The following is a 17,970-nucleotide window of genomic DNA, read 5'->3' as shown; positions in this document are numbered from 1 at the left end:
AAAGTATACAAGAATTAATTATTGGCCACAAAATCATCATTATGAACGTTCGACTAGTGTCACGTTGGTACCACGAAAATATGAAAATTCCCAAATCAGCATAAAAATTAAGAATAGTCCATCGACATAACTTACCGGCTAACAGACATCTGGTTGGTGGTCAAGGTACCAGTCTTGTCCGAACAGATGACAGAGGTACAACCTAAGGTCTCGACGGATGGCAAGGATCGCACGATGGCGTTCTTCTTCGCCATACGACGGGTACCCAAAGCCAAGCAAGTGGTAATTACAGCCGGCAAACCTTCGGGAATGGCGGCTACGGCTAGGGCAACGGCGATCTTGAAGTAGTAGATGGCTCCCTTGATCCAAGATCCACCATGAGCGGGATCGTTAAAGTGTCCAATGTTGATAGCCCAGACAGCCACGCAGATCACGGAGATAACCTTCGATAATTGTTCGCCAAACTCGTCCAATTTCTGTTGCAGAGGCGTTTTGATCTCCTCGGTCTCGGACATCTCGGTACGGATCTTACCAATGGCGGTGTTCAGTCCAGTTCCAATGACGACACCGCGAGCCTTACCCGCGGCTACGTTAGTACCAGAGAACAAGATGTTCTTCTTGTCCTGTGTGACGAAAGGAAAATAGGATTATTAGGGAAGGTAAAAGCAAGATGGAACAAGATTATGAACGTTTTATCAATTTTCTATGGTCTGATCAGTTAGCAGATCCTCAGATGTCAAACTGACCGACTTCGAGTCTTGTCAATTTCTCAATATCGTTATTGAAATTCGTTATCAGATATTATTCTAAATATTACTCTACCTCCGAGAAAATTATAGCCTTAATGTTTATCGCTCCCAAAACCATAGGAATATTATATCAACTAGACGAACCTGATTGACGGCACGTGGGTCAGGCACAGGATCCGTATGCTTGATCACCGAGACAGATTCACCGGTCAGGATAGACTGATCGATCCTGAGGGTAGTCGAGAAGATCTTGGTTAGACGGATATCGGCCGGGATCTTGTCACCGACGGACACTTCCACGATGTCGCCGGGCACGATCTCCTTGGCACGAATCCTCTGGACGCCGGCTTTGTCCATTCGCAGGACTTTGCCCATCTCAGGCTCGTACTCTTTCAACGCTTCGATCGCAGACTCGGCATTACGTTCTTGCCACACACCGACCACGGCGTTGGCAATAAGAATGAGCAAAATGACGAAGGGCTCGACGAAGGCCGTGAACGCATCCTCGTGCTCCTCAAATAAAGCTAATACCTGGGGAATCGTGAATTTGTTCGTTAGAAATGTACATTCGTGCAGGTTTCTATTATGCGATTTTTCCTGCCTTAGTTATAGATATAAACGAAATATATGATATACATATGATGTATGTAATATATATATGATTGTGTAAATGTAAAATGCTTCTGAACAGTATTGTCATCACTAAAAGGTAGTAAGGAAAATGTATAACAAAGAAAGCAAGAACGTATTTATTGTCGTACTGTCCCAAAATGAATAACGACGGGTCGAAGGGCCGACAGGTCGGCGACATTTCTCTAATCTGTTTATACAAGACGTTTTTATTATACGAAATCATTGAAGTTCTTTTTAGCGGCAGCAACGATCGGTGGGTGCGTTGTATAATCTCTTATCGCGCGTGCAATATTTTTATTAATAACAAACGAAAGATTTTTGACTGAGAAATTTTAAATCACCGTGTACGTATGTTTTATTTTTGCGGCTCAAATGTTCCCCGATAGTTCCGCTCTTGTATATACGGAATAATAGTTAAAAGAAAAGGAGAGGATTTTTAGAATATAAAACTTACGCGGAAACCCTGATGACTGATACACGCGGATTTTGATGAAATTTTGCCCAAGTGTTCATCAGACTTACTTATAAATTTGGTCGTAATTTGTTCGTGCCTGTTTTTTATTTTAAAATAGAAATCAAACCTTTTGACCGAGCCGACTCTTTTATGTAAATGTGCTAATAAATCGTGAACGACGAAAGACATGAAAAAGTAGTCGAAGAAGAAGTTATACCGTGTCTTGACACCTATAAGTCTGTGCGAAAATTTTTCAGAAAAGAAGTCTCGGTTTTATATAATTTCCGTAGAAAGATGATTTTTTCAAAACAATTTTCGCACACATTTATAACTTCTATTCCAACTATTTTTTGATATCTTGTTGCGTTTATGATTTATATCCACGCACATTAAAGAGAAAAACACTCGTGCAAAATCTTAACCAGATCAGCGAGTATCAGTCAATTCTTTCGTTAATGACACTTAAGCACTGATAAAAAACTAAGAAAAATTAGTGCCATTATTATTTTATACTACAAAACAGCTTAATTAAAATACTCGAAAGATCCAGAGAATCAAATTCTTTGCATCTGCCGCGTTTTAACAGATAACTTTCTACGTCTTAATCTCGACGATATGTTCGCAACATCTATTACGAATCTTCTATACGTGCGTAAGGATAACTATACTCTGCGTAGCTCGGCGACAGATCGATAGGCTATTTTTTCACCTTTGAAACCAGATGTATTTATAATAAGTGAGCCTTGAACCCGCTCGTAAACATAGTACGACTTCGTTGCTAACTAATAATTACTAAGCGGCCCGCGGACGAGCATAATACACCGTTTCGATTTTATTAATTACCGTTGTTTCGCGTCACGTCTAAAAATAAACGGTGGCATTGCTTACATTCGAACGTTTACCTTCGAAAAAGGCAAAACGGTTCAAAGTATTTCGATTGGCGATTAACGATTCCAGAGTGTCGATCATTTTTCACGAATTTTTTTACCCCTTTTATCACAATCCAGATGCTATCTATCATCGTCATCGATGTACTTGAAGCAATCTCAGGCCATGTGAACGTCAGAATCGCTGTAACCGATGTTATCGTTTCGCTATTTTTGCGAAATTAAAACCGATAGGAGCTATTTTTCCGCGAGACTTGAAAGAAAAATTTTTATCGCGCGTCGATGAACTATCGATGGGATAGATAGATAGATAGATATGGAACAAAAATGTCATAATTTATGGATAGAATTTATACGTACAAAAGAAATAATAGCGGCTAATAGAAGAATCTTAACTAGAAGGTCGTCGAATTGCTCCAAGACGAGTTGCCATATAGACTTTCCTGAAATTGGCAAAAATATATTACATTTTTATCGTTCTTTCATATTCTTACCGATAAAATATCTTCGCACACAGGACGATCGTCTCGGTAAATAGATCCAACGTTTATGATTCTATTGGTTATTATAAAAAGAAGGAGCTTCTGGGTGGAAGGAACAAATTGGCATATTTTTTAACATTTTGTCTCTTTTTGAACGAAACTGTTTGTAGTTTAATTTCTAGAAGAAAAATGGTTTATTCGTTAGAAAGATGATATCAGTATCATTTCGGAGAATCGATGGATGTACGTAAGAAGACATCGAGTTGATATCATCGAATCGCGGTATCTTAGAGAAATCCATCAAATTTTCCTATATGACGTATGACCAAGGGTAACGTAGATTTCATCGAACGATAGCAAATAATCAGCGGTAACAATAATATTAAAAATGTCGATTTAACGTAAAAAAGGAAAAAGATATTGTCATTGGGGGGGGGGGGGGAAATGGTAACTTTCGATGCCACTGTCAGTAAAATCCTACATCGACTGTCATTCCCAAAAAGGAAATCAAAATCTTCGTATATGTGTCATCGAGGAAGAAAAGTTCAATTGCAAATTGTATTGAAACAACAGGTACAACTGCGATCGTCACGGGAGAACATATCGCGATCTGCTGGCTTCGTGATCTATCATCTATGGATAAATGTGAAAAAAAGGGAGAAAAGTAGAGAGAGGAAACAGATGGCAGAACCGAGAGTAATCGGGAGCAGACTATGGTGTCCTTGATAGCAAGTGCCTTTTGCCAGCATACGATTGACGTCATGTCGCTTCAACGTGCTGTACGATCGACGATTTCATTAATTGTAATCTACGAGCAAAGACAAGTGAAAATCAGATTGCCGAGCAATTATAGGAACGCGTTTCTACCTCGCCATCCGTGTCTCCCGCGCTTTTCCATCCTCTTCCTCCGGCAGAAGCACTTTTAACGTTCACTTTTTCCACTCTAATTTCGTTAAAATTTTTGAATTTTCCCCCTTTTCTTTTTTAATTTTTTTATAAAATAGCTTCGCGCCTGCAGTAATGCACTTTACGTCTCTATCATGGTCGGCAATCTTCGATGGTTACAATTTTGAGTATAAAATATTTTGCAGAGTTATATCTTGCACGAGAAACTATAGTTTCGGATGTAATTGTTCGATATTAAACAGAGAAGACTCGAAAGATAAAAGATACTGTCGAAATTATTCTATAAAACTATTCTTCAAATTATATATATAAATTTGTACAATTTACTTAGAAGAATACGCTCGCAAAGCAGTACGTGCTTCCAAAAGCGAAACAGCTTGACACGTTTAAAATAAACGAACCAGAGCACCGACATTTTCTATCCAATTGTCAGATACAACACGGGAAAAGCTTCAAAGGCTTGAAATACGTAATTCATTTTTCAATACGAGAGAAAGAAAAATAGGACGAAAGCGATTGAAAGTTGAAAAGTTCGTATGGCGTTGGCAATCAAGGTGACTCTTTCGAACGCGATTCCACGACGATAATGTCATCCGAGTACTTTTTGATGTCTCTTGTGCAAGCATCAGTTTCATCACCGTATTTGTCCGCGCAATACGGATATTGTTAGTCGATGGGTGACGTCCGGACAGAGAACGAGCAACGAACGAAGGCGAGAAAGAGAAAAGAGAGACAGGCCACAGCGAGATCGCGGCCGGTGTCGTTAAATTGTGAAAGAAATCGCATTAACGCAGCCGCGATTGACAAATCTACGTCAATAAAACTTTTAGCGAAGAATGTTATGATGCGAAATTAACGGTAACAGAAGCGCGTGATTACGCGAAGCGGAGAGCTGGACGTAACTTGGACACGTCGATTTTCAATCGCCGATTCTTCGTTCGAGAAAGCCGATGACTCGCCGAAAAGGCAACGATTTACCGGTAATTTGCTGGCGCGGAAATGCAGGGATTGGAAATCGAGAATTCCAATTTCCAACTTCTGGATTCGCATTTACGGACCGGGAGAAACTGAAGCGTTAAGGGACGAGTTTCAGATAATTCTAAAGTTAAATCGAGTTACGAGGTCTCTTTTACGAGTATCTCTCTACGTCGTTCCTGTTATGCTCTCTCGGGTGATATGAAATATTCTTCGAACAAATGTCGTTGCTTTGCGGAAAAATCGGTTTCACACTTTGACAGAGATCGTCGGCGTGACTCATGCTACTAAATTTTTTAGAACGATTAAAGTAAGATAAATGTCACGGACTAATAAATTTTCAACAATGCGATTGGTAATATCGTCGCAAAAAAGAAGATCGTAAATATAATGTAGGTATAACAGTTGGCAGAAATTAAACGCTATGGCGTACTATACATTTTGATCTATTGCCAGAACAAATGTATCGGGTTCGCGTGACAGTCGACGTGTCAACGTGTAACGTGGATCATACAACGTCTAGAAGGGGATCTGATTAGAAAAGCAACGCAACGATTCGAGGTAGAAAGAAACGTATATCGTTTCGCGAGAAAAGTTTATAATGCCTCGTTGTTCTCTCTGACTAAACGTTAAACTGCATAGAGGAACACGAGACTCGTGGTCACGGATCGCGTGCCACTCTCTTCAATTGCCAATAGTTAGACTTGGTGTCGCGATTCTATGGACGCGAAGGAAATATAAAGCGCTTGCTGCTCGAAAATGTTTGTCTTAGAAACGTTGACCGAGTCTCGGATTTATTTGAATACCAAATTCGAAATTTTAATATCGTACAAAATTCAAGCGGAAACTTCTTCGAAATTAGAATATTGTATTCAATTTCAGCGAAACTTTATTCGAAACTACACTTTTCCCTCGAACATTTTCGTTCCGGAATCTCTTTATGGTCGATTCAACCTATATGCTGGAAAATGGCTAAAAAATTCAACACTCCTCAACTTTTATCCTAGCCAATATTCCATTTAAGATAACTCCATAGCTGCGTCGTAATTCAAACTAACGTTTCCAAAGTACTAAAAGATTCAACGGCGATCGTTCGTTTCGAGTAACAGTCCACAGCCAATTTTAAGTCAATCCAGTCAATCTAACTCCAGCTGAAACAACATAATAGCTGTATTCCACAAGGCAAATAAATATTTCGAAAATACTAAGAGATGTGTTCCCTGGATGTTCGTTCTAGCAGTAAGTTTCATGATCAATTTCACAGCAATATTCGACCGATGTTGTAAAACTGTTAAAAAAGTCTATTCACTTCTCCATCTTTATTCCAACAATTGTTCCATTCAAAACAATTTCCTATCTGCTCCATAACTCGAACAAACGTTCCAGAAATACTAAACAAAAAAGATCCTGTGTTCGATCCTCGTGCCAAGTTGCACAGCTAATTTCAAAGCAATCCAACTTCCCATTCCATGATTCCTCGGCTCGCACCTGATAAATCCAAGCGTAATTCAAACCATCGTTGGCAATCGTCCTATTCTTCCGACTAGAAAGCAAGAAAACGAGTGGATCCTAACGACGTGGAAGATCGACTTCAAAGAAGGTGATGGGATACCACCTTATGATCCAGCGTAACGTTGACTCGCAATTAAATGGCTACAGACGTAACCGACGTTCGCGTTTATTCCCTTCAGCTTCTCCTCTTTCCGTGCTATGTACACGACCACGTGCACGCGTGAAACGATAATGCAATGTAGACAGGCCTGGCCTGCTTTGATAATGACGCCAACTATCATCCACGGCATCTGCCTTCGCATCCAGACACAGCTCGCTGGCCTAAGTGCTCGATATTACCGCGTTCCGCATTTCCGAAGGCATCTCGCGTCTTTGAACACCTCCGATCGACCAACTCCTTTGACGTCGTTTACAGCTGTGAGCGTCTTGATCGACTTAAGCGCCGTAATAACGAGGATCGAGTACGATAACGGGAAAATTGCAGCGTTCCACTGGTTGCTGTATTTTCGACGAGAATTTCGAACTTCTTTCGACGAGCAAGACGATCGATCATGCTAGAAACATTGAGTACGAAATGATTGAAATTCATTTATCCGAACTCCGGTTATTAAACCGAAATTTTACAATCTACTGGTTTCATATGGAACAGGATCATTCATATGATAAAGACGAATGTAAAGTACAGTAGAACTCAGTCTATTCGAATTTGACTTATTGAAACGAGAATTTAGAATCTGATTGGAAGCGAGCTTATCGAACTTGCACTTATCCGAATGAAAATCTAAAATACGCACTTCGAACGTGATTCCTCGTTACGGGAATCGAAAATATTTAGTAAGCTCGTAGCGTGAAGAAGTAAAGGAGTAAAGAAGAAGTAAAGAAGTAAAGTTGAGGTAAATGGATTTCCACTGTATTCAAGCGAACTCTGCAACCAAATATATATCAAACATGTAAGAAGTATCAAGAACGCGTTCTATTCTACCGGAATTACGATCTTCGTTCCATAAAATAAAATTGATTCCAGTCGGCCTGGAGAACAAAAGGATTGACTTATGCAACTAGCAGGCAGCTACTAAACTCCCGATAGAAAAATCAACCACGAAGAGACAATCTTCTTCTTCGATCTAAAGGAACGTCGCTTCGAGGTCGCGTTAGATGCGCTTTCTAAGTTAAACTGCTTAACTGGTGCCTCTTACACAAGAAGAAGCGAGGATAAAAAGAAACACAGTGGGAACAAAACCGATATCTCGTTTGCTGCATCGGAATTACTCGAAAACCTCTCGAGACAGCTTAAGAACAAAACCGTGGAACTGGACTAATTGGATGAACCGCGCATTTCACGAAATGTACCATTTTAAAAATAGTTAGCGGCTGTAAGGCTAACGATAAGAAGAAAGTCGATCGCTGAATGGCTTTTGAGGCGCGACCACGTACAAGTGCGTCTATTTTTAAAGGATCAAAAGGTACTACGAGTTACGCGGTAAATACGTAAACAAAGAGGAGAGAGAAGCCTCGATTTTGCATGATCCGAAACCTGTGGGAGAACCTATGACTGCCAGGCGTCTGGCATTAGACGAGTCGCGACTGTGTTTCCACGTTGTGCGTCGCCAACGACGCAAGGAATATTTTCTCGCTCGAAAAAAACATTGCTAATGACGTCGAGCGCGAGTCATCGAGTGTCTTGAGATAAGCCTCGTCTTACGCGATGTCCAAGGAACGAACGCCAAAGCATAGTCGCTACAAAAGAATATCGTCACATAACGTTATTTTCCGACCAAGCGTCTTTTTATTTGGTTCTACGTTTCGTTCTAGTGGTATCGAGCTTTGAGCTTAACACAGTAAACCGAGATTAGATCGATACGTTTGGTCATTAAATATAAATGCTGTGAGAAATACAATGAGGATTTTTCTCGGCAAATGTAAAGGCGTGTGGTATGTAAATCGCGTGCAATTTTATGCTCGAAATTGGTTGAATATTAGTTTGATCGCTATCTTTCGTCGCACATTATTTCGGCGATTAAATTGGATAAATTGAGTGGAAAAACGAAAAGGAAAAATAAATGGACAGCACGGTGTATCGATATGCACATTTTATGTGCTCGTGTGTATGCACGTGCCTGCGTCAGTTAATTTGAAAATAATCTGATAGCGATCATAAAAACGATACAGAAGTAAAGTAAAGAAACGCACAAGTACTCGAGTTCTTGAATAAAAATACTTGTTTAAAATACATATCTGATTTCTTTAAGATATCATTTTTACCAGCTTGTCGCAAAGTATCCTACCATTATCTGGGCATACGATGTTTACACCGAGACACTCTACAGATAGCATCAATGCCAATTTGTTATCCAAACAGCTTACCGTATCGATCGTCACAGAGGGAAGAAACCTTTCGCTGGGAAAAACTTACCCTCCTCGGCTGGCAATTCTGAAACAGACAAGATGAAACAGAAATAAATAACCGATTCGAACTGGATGATTCCTAGTTTTATAAAGCTTTTTATATGTTTCATTTTTAGATTTATTAGATTTATAAATACCGTCGTGCAAATTCAATTTTTTCTTTCACGAATACAACTAAAGCAGTAAGACCTAGGCAAACACGTTTGTTTAACGTTATAATTATTACAATAAATACTATACTTTAGATAGTTAACATATTTTTTAAACATCAAGCACGTTCTATGAACTTTTACGTCTTCAAACGTTTCGTAAATATCTTCTATAAATTTTCACGACTAAACAAATCACGTTTACTTGTTGCAAGCGTATCTACAATCAGTAAGAATCAATCGCAGAAAGAAATCATGATTCATGGGTAAACAAATGACCATGTAAAAGATATAGACAATGCAGGCGACAAATTAACCCCATGTTTGCCCCAAGTTAATTGGTTAAAAAGCCGGATAGACGATTGGTACGTGGAATCTGAATGGCCTAAGTCGCAGTAGCTCGCAGCATCTCCTTTAAAGTGGCCTACTTCGAATTGCCGAAGCATCGTTCGCGTTACCGGCATCGCAAACAACGTTTTCCTGGTCGATAATAAACGCCCTTACACGGTGACGGCTCATCGACGCGTGTCTCCGTGACAACCGATAAAATGCTGGCCGCAAGGGCAGAAATATGCAAAACCATTCGTCCGTTCTTCCAAACGAGACTTTTCAAACGAAGAAACCAGGCGAGTACCGGTTGAAATCCTGCAGATCAACGCCATTAATATGACACGCGCTGCATTTGACATAATTCGGCAGCCGGCAAGGTGCCCGTCGTATCGTGTGATTGACAGATTTACACACGAAATACAGGAACGCTGAGCGTCCTTATCTCGTTAGAATCAATCGTCATTCGTGAGATTTGATTTGTCGTATCGAGAAAATATCGTTTCCTCCAAATAAATTTCTAACAGCGTCAGTTCATTCGAAATATCATACGTTCGCGAGAGTAACATCCCAACGATTAATTGGTTTCATTTTATTTTACGTTTCTAAAGGAATTCTTGGAACTTGTGCGCGCATCGTAAAAACAATGAAATTAACAGTTTATTATTAAGATAATTTCAACGAATTAGTTCTTCCATAGTTTGAAAGAGAAGAATAAATTTAGCTGACAAGTACCTTCAATTTAGAGCCTGTGTTAAAATAATTTATGTATCGAAAATTGTGCAGGCAGGACATACAGAATGCCTTTGATCTTCTGAAACGTCAGATTTATATTTACGCGGTAACTTTGATGCCATTTCTTTTAAATCGAAACTATTCTAAGCAGCAACGTCTCATACGCACCAACCTAATATATTTACGAGCAATCTTATTCTTCAGAGAAGTTTCGAAATTCTGTTCACGTATCTCTCCGATAATATTTACTCTCCATCCGATAAGTTTCCCCCTAATTTTTCGCTCCTGCGACCTATTTAAACAAGGAACTCGTGCTCCGTGTTTTCTAAATAATTAATTTCGTAATGAATTTTATAGGAAAGAAGGAAGTTTGTAAATTTCATTTACGTCCACTTTTTCACTAACTTCTGCTTGGGCAAGTTAAGATAAATGAAATGAAACTGTAGGATAGGGAACCAGTTTGAAAAGTAAACCAAAGGAAAACCCGCTTATCCGGTGCAATTTCTGTTTCAGACCCCAAGCATTTCAGATTCTATCGCTTTTCGGCTGAATTCCCCGGGAAACGCGCCAGTAGATAGTGGCACACCCTCTCGTTTCCTATCGATTGTAAGGGCAGAAAACTGTTCTTTCGGGATACTTCATGCGGGAACCGTACACTCGATGCTTTCCATTTTAACGGGGGAGCTTTGGAAGCGCAACTATATCACTCAAGCTAGAAGGAAGATTATGTAAATTTGATAATCTTACTTTCTTACACGTAACAACGGTATATTCTCTAAGCGACGTGATACCTTGAGCATATCCGCGTCTTTCGTTAATAATAAAGTAATCGCAGTTGATGCGAACTTAAATCTACACAGAACAAAAATCTTATATTCTTCCGCTATATTCGCCTCCTTCTTTAAATCTTCGCCACTTAAAAACTGATTGATTTCTCCTGGTTAGTCTAAATATGCCTGTCGTGTCTTCAAAAGGTTGCAAGACTGCTTCTACTGTTCTATAATTTTTTCCAAGTAGCGATGATTATTTTTAACGTTTTTAACGTTTGCCTGGATAGCTGAAAAATAAAAACTATAAGGGAAGGACGTGATAAGCAATTTTAAAGCTTAATTCAGTTTGCACGTAAAATTCGATATTTTCTTTTGCATTTGGCCGAACTTTCCAAAAACGTCGATCGTCACGATGTTATACGTGCGTCTTTGGTTGTTTGCGAAATTTTTAGAATATCGTTCTAGAAACGGATCACGAGAATGAAATACGTTCGTATCTTAAAATTCCAAGGGATGAAAATAAGAACTGAAAACCTAGTATCGTACGTCGAAGCAAAGAGGAGCACAGAGAGCTTTTGTATTAATCACGACGCATCAGCTAATGCATTATCGATAGGGATCGATGATTTCTCGAGAGATCGACACACGATACTTAAAATAACCCGAAAACCTTCGAAGCATTCGCACTACACAACATCGCTGTCGTAGAATTCGATGCTCGTGGTGCTAATGGATCGAATGTTTCGATGCATCAACCGATTACGCAAGTTACGCGCTCGTGGATTGTTTATGCAAACGTTCTTCCCGAGCCCCTGAATCACCGAGCCTCTATAGTCGACCATCAAGACGAATTATGTAGATCCACGTACGCTATTTGCCATAAGTATCAAGTATCAGGACACGATGTGATATTCGATAAAAATTGAATGCTCTCCGCCGCTTTTATCTTCTAATTTTTTTACTTTGAAAATGTGCTATCTTGTTCGCATCACGCACGTGTCTTCCAACGCGGGAAGATTTTTACGATTCCTAGTGTTTCCTATTTTCCGCGCGGAAAATAAATAAAAGAAGAATATTTTCTTACTCTAAGAACTCTTCTTCGAGAAGCGGCTGAAACACGCGTTGGGTCGTTGAAAAAATATTAACAAAAAAAGGGGGAAAGGTCGTCAGGAAAGGACCTCCTCCTCCTCCTTAAATTTATCAGTGTCCTTCAATAAATGTAACGAGAAAATGCCCTCGTTCCTCGTACTTACAACGTGTGTAGTATACTTGGTTCAGAGATACAATTATCATAGGAAATTATTACGAATACGTGGTGCAGTTTGTAGGAAATATTTGAGATTTCATTGGTACCGACACGAGACACGACTATCGTGTTTACATTGGTAAAATGTTGAAAATTCGTCGGAAGGAAAATAAATCGCAGGTTGAATGAGAACAGAGGTGTTTCTCGCGTCGAGTGAAAACGAGAGCCGAAACACGAGAAGTGGAACGTGGATGTTACGAATTTTCGTACGAGGAAATGGCGCGAAGCCAAGAGAGGTCGGGGTTGTTTGGATTTTGCGGATGACAGGATCGAGGGGATTGAATTTGTGGCAATTGGCCCGGGTTTTCAGGGAAGATAAGCGGTTAGTTGGTTTTCGACGGTTCAATAGCAATTTCCACGGCCAATGATTAATTCAGACATCTTCTTACATTTCCCATTGTTTCTTTAACTATCGTAGAAACTAATAACATACACGCGAATAGTAACATTTCGAATGTTCGGCTCACCGAGTTGGATGCAATGAAATAAACTTCGTATGTTTTTCAACGTTTACCTGCTGACATACGGTGCAAACGCAGCCAGTTCTCGCAAGTGGAACAAACCAGATTATCGTTGTAAGAATTCAATGTAAGCGCACGTGCGTGTACTCACATACACGCGTATAGAAATGCCGTATGAAGGCAATTTACAATTCTGAAAACAGAAACTTGTTTTCTTCGACGTCTGATATTTCAACAAAGAATACATAAAAGTATCATTCTCATTCAGTGTTGCATCGAACGCGTCGAAGCGGATCGGACAGAGATCATAGTGTTTTTTCAACAACGCCACCGTTTATTTTCATCAAAAATTTACTCCGCGTATCTTCGCCGCTTCTTTTTTTTCTGCCTAGTTTATTTTCTATTAGACGAGTAGACATCGTAAGCTAGGATTTCGTAATTTCAAGCTCTCGCGCGTCGCGCCAATTGGCATTCGAACACGGTCGATTCGATATTGGATTATTCGAGCGTTTAGCGGCTTTCACACGCGCGAATTACGCCTCGCGGTTTCCGCCGCGGTGAACTAACGTATCTATCTACGAACCACAACGCAATATTGTACGATATTCGCTGTAAAAACAAACCAATTAACCTGTATTCTGCTTCCTGAACCAACCAACTATCCTTGATCGAACTTTGATCGAACTGAAATTCAATTTTATTTACATGCTATCCTACGCGGTAGTCCGTGTTTCTCTCACACCATATATAGAATACTAGTTTCCACAGTAATAACAATAATAAAGTAATAATTCAGCTGTAGTTCGATGCATTGGCGAATCTTCAATCGTGAAGTGTACCTTGAGGAACATCTCGAGCTTAAAACAATTTATGCTCCTATAAGATTAAGGACATTTTTTTAACAAAATGGTAAAATCTTGGGAATAAAGTCTTGGGAATTTTTAATTAAACAAAACGCAGGATCTTGCACTCTCCTCGCGAGACGAGGCAAAAGCTTGTTATTGTGAATTTACTATTTAGATGTTGCAGTATAGGAGTCTCTCGAGGACTTAAGCCGCCCCTAGCACCATATGTTTGTTCCATTTAATTCTTATGATAATATAGGGGAGAGTTGACCCTATTTAACAAGGGTGTCTTTCCATTTGTGACGAACCAGTTTTAGCTACTCGATAGACGAGGGTATTTCGACGTTAACCAACTGTTCGAGACATCTGTACGGTTCAGAGTACCTATCCTTAAGATAAATTGCAACAGCGTGTACCTGGAAGCTGTAATGTTTCGTTAAACAATATATTTATACTTCTAATTATTACTTCTCACATCGCAATGGAAAACCAGATTCGATTGTAACTTTTTTTCCGACGAGCAAGGAAAAGTCTGGTTAAAAGAAGGTTAATAGGATATTAACACATTCCCTGCCTCGTGGGTTACGTACCCTCTACGCTAAACTTTCCCTGATTGCACGCTACACAGGATTTTTTCCTGCTAAACCAGAGGCAAAATATTTTGCAAAATTACACGTTAATAATTTCTGTTCCATGTCGTGCCGTTTATCCCACCTATTTGTCTCTTAATTAGACAAATAAAATTAACGCGAAGTTTGTGAAAATATTTTTCCACAATTTAATTAAAAACATAATCTGAAATATTCGCGAAAGAAATTGAAATTTTCTTACCACGTTACCGAAGTGTCGATAACGATCAAATAAGAATAATTGTCGCCAAATTTGCAGTTGCAGAAGCGTAGCCCAATAAAAGTCTGTCTAAACGATGCTAAGCCACCATAACAAGCAACAACGACGACTATGACTAACAATAGGTCCGTAAGCGTAACTCATTGTCGTCATAAGCATCGCGCAACCATAGAAGACTCACGATAGGTATGCAAATCCTGCTCGTGAACGTCACGAAGTTTTTCGCGCTCATTATACCCATTGGCCTTTAATACCCGCGTCGTTGTTTCAACGAACTCATTTACATGCACATCGACCAATGCGCTCAACGTACGTACATCCGCAACAACGAAACACGCTCTCACGCGGAAACAATGCAGCATCTCCGATGTATTCAGCGCGATCAGAAGCAGCTGGTGGGCGAGGGACACGCGAGGACGCAAAGAAAAAAAGAAAGGAAAATAAAAAAAAAAAAATGCAGTTTTCCCGTTGTTGGAGCGTCACGGTTGCGGATTAATCACGCGACGTTGAGCCGATGTCAAACGATGACAACGCCAGGGCCACAAAGCTGAGCTAGCGGCACACGGCGAGACTATCGATGAATCTCGCTAGCAGATGCGACAAACGCGATATTGTCGGCGGATCTTGGTTTCGCTCTTACGCTGGATATTTCGAGTTAGAAAAATGATTTAACCACGCAATGGTTTTGGATAGAATCCAGATTTAAGTTTCAGGATAAATTGGCATTTTTTCTTTTTTTATCTTTCCAAGGATCGGAGAATTTTGAAAGAATCTGCGTGGAAAGAGGATAGTCCGTGGTCGTGGAAGTTTTAAATAGTTTAGAAGCAGCTGTGACGAAGCAGAGTTGATAAGTCTGCGCGAACTTCGCGTTAATTCGCTCGTTACAAGGTTTGGAGTAGTTGGAGCAGAATTTACGATGGAAGACAGGGTTTAGCGGGTGTTCGTGACGAGATGTAGATCTGTTGTATAATATAGGGAACGATACGGCTCTAGAGGTCGCAAAGAAGATTTCAAACGCAAAATAAGAGGCAATTTGAAAGGATACTTGCCGCGGCTACTGTTCGTGCGCGCGCTATTCTCTTCATCTTGTAAAATAAATACGAACAGACACGTCGCTCTCCAAATGGATAGAATAGAAAAATTTTGTTTAAGCTCTCTGGTTCCTCGAATTACTCAACGCTGGGAGTTTTAATCGACGAATTATCGGAAAGAAGGGAAACTTTACTGCAAAAGCACAATGAAGCTTGGTACTCAACCGATCCGAGTAGAATTCACTATTTCCATATAAAAGATGCTTCAATTGGGCCACAGAGCGATTCTACGTGTAAAGATAAGTCGAAAATGTGGAATAAAATTGTTTCATACGACGCTTCGTTTCTGAGAAAATCAAGGTTTATTAAGTTTGCTTAAACTCGGCTAAGCACAGGCTAAGTATAAGTAAACAATCGGCGAAAGATTATCATACACGTGATCAAATAAATTACCAGCAAGAAATATGTCAGCACAGTTTCCGTTTAAGCTCTCGTTTTCAAGCAAAGAAAGTTCAAACGTGATCAGTTAAGAACTGATCTGATACACGCGCGCGATACATTGTGAAATTTATTTTTCTCGAAAAGAAAGCATCATGTGCATATATATTTTCACATATAGTTTGACTTTCCGTCGATTATATTTACAATTGCTCAGCCCGAAACGAGTCAGGTCTAAGTATACTCGACAAATTTTCAAACTCGATTTTCTCGTAAACGCGACGTCGCATGAAGAAGTATTATTCTATATTTTCACCTTATCTTTCCTCGTAGAATCGCCTGAGAACCAATTGCACCATCGGTTACATGGATCAGTCCATTATCAAGGTATTTTTATTCCACGTTTCCAGCGATTTTCCATCGAGCCACGAAGTTCGACGAGCGCGGTTAATTTAGAACATCGTCGGAGAGGTCGAATTCCGCGAATTAAAACGTGAGAACTTTCCTACGCAGGTCGCGCTTCGAAATTTCGAAAATACAGCGAAACTTGGCCCAGATATAAATACCGAACATTTCACGTGCTTCTCTCGCCCGCCACTCTCCCATCTGATTGTGTATTTTTGAAATGTAGGTTACGGAATGCCAGCGAATGCAAGTATCTGATAAAAGGTTACGTAAGTTTTGGCAAGTGCGTCGAGGTGGTGGTCTATTTGCGTTGTAAAAACATAGCCTTGCGCGTATTGTTATTTATTAACGCGCATTCGCTGCAATAATCGTAATTTATGGCAATACAATTAGATACGTGCCTAGAGCGATTCGTCGTAGCGCTTACATTTTCAACTTATCTACGGTGAAATAGGAAGATAACGACGGTTTTAATTAATTTACAGCGATATTAGAGAATAGTTTGATGTCGTGAATTAATCGTTCGATCATAATAAGCCCGTAGCATCGTTACATAATTTTCTCTTTCAATTTTCAAAATTTAATGCTATTCCACGATTAATCGAGGTTAAACATTGATCGCTTACTCCGGTAGTGAAAATCGAGAAATTTTCTGGGAAAGAATAACTTTGCGTTGCATTTCGTTTATTCTACATAACGTTGAAATTAGGAAAATGTCAAGATATTGAAATGGTACAATTAGAGAACGCAGGTCGCCTGATATAACGACACACTTTCACGCGAAACCATTAAGTTAGCTCGTTACGAGTTGCACAAGAGAAGGCCATCGATTCGCGTGCTCGCGTTCCCCTTAGGCAAAATGTTAATTGGATCTGCTTCAATGTAATTACATTTGCAGAGTGTGAAGGCGAGGAACGATCGGATTTAACGCACCCAAAGACTTCTCTTCCGCTCGTTTTTGTGTCCCGAAGTCTCCTCAGCACATGTCTCGAAGAAACGTGGAAATTGAAACTGTTTAGCATCCCGTTGACTAACTCAGCGCTTTAACGAGTTTACAAATGGAAATTTTGAAATTGACCGTGTAAGCTCTTTCTCTTTCTCTTCCGATATCGAATTTCGTTCTAATTAATAACAACTGGAAACTTCTATACCGAATGAAATAATATTATGAAGATCATAATCTTAGAAGTAGAGATTACACGTGAAATAAAGTAAATCACTTTTCACAGCCGCGAGATCCAAAGGATTAAACAACGAGAACGTAGAAACTAAAAATGGAATTGTTGCGTTAATGAAAATAAGAAAGTTCGAGGTATCATTTACGTATAAAGTTGTATCATAAAAAAAGGTAAATACGTTAAAAATCACTATCATAATTTCATAGACTTTGGAAAAAAAAGGTAATAACTACATCATAAATACATAAGACATGAAACATAAATTATCCCAATCCACTAAACCTATCTAGCTACCTAATCTCCTAAACTACCCAATCTACTTAATCCACTAAACAACTTAATCTCGCTAACCTCCCAACCTATTTATCCAACAACTTGATATATACTCGACAAGTATTGCATAAGCAAGAAAAATCTGTGCGCCGTGTAAAATTCTCGAAATAAACCTTAACCGAAATTCCTCCTAGCAACC

General features: G+C 39.6%; 1 protein-coding gene across 5 annotated transcripts in view; it reads right to left on the bottom strand.

Moving 5' to 3' along the window:
* The window catches only part of LOC126921302 (calcium-transporting ATPase sarcoplasmic/endoplasmic reticulum type), a 51,102-nt gene that overhangs the window by 9,948 nt on the left and 23,184 nt on the right, over positions 1-17,970 (bottom strand). For all 5 annotated transcript variants that reach the window (XR_007712276.1, XR_007712277.1, XR_007712278.1 and 2 more), the window contains 4 exons: positions 9,012-9,029; positions 3,084-3,166; positions 894-1,280; positions 136-623 (listed from right to left, as the gene is read on the bottom strand). Coding sequence is in view for 2 of the 5 variants with exons in the window: in XM_050732775.1 (XP_050588732.1) it covers positions 136-623; positions 894-1,280; positions 3,084-3,166; positions 9,012-9,029 (976 nt within the window). In the remaining 3 variants the exon portion in view is untranslated. The remainder of the gene's footprint in view (positions 1-135; positions 624-893; positions 1,281-3,083; positions 3,167-9,011; positions 9,030-17,970) is intronic.

This window comes from Bombus affinis, chromosome 10 (assembly GCF_024516045.1).
Source record: "Bombus affinis isolate iyBomAffi1 chromosome 10, iyBomAffi1.2, whole genome shotgun sequence".
Lineage (NCBI taxonomy): Eukaryota > Metazoa > Arthropoda > Insecta > Hymenoptera > Apidae > Bombus > Bombus affinis.
Note: the sequence above shows the minus strand (reverse complement) of the source record. Positions and strands in the feature narration are given on the sequence as shown.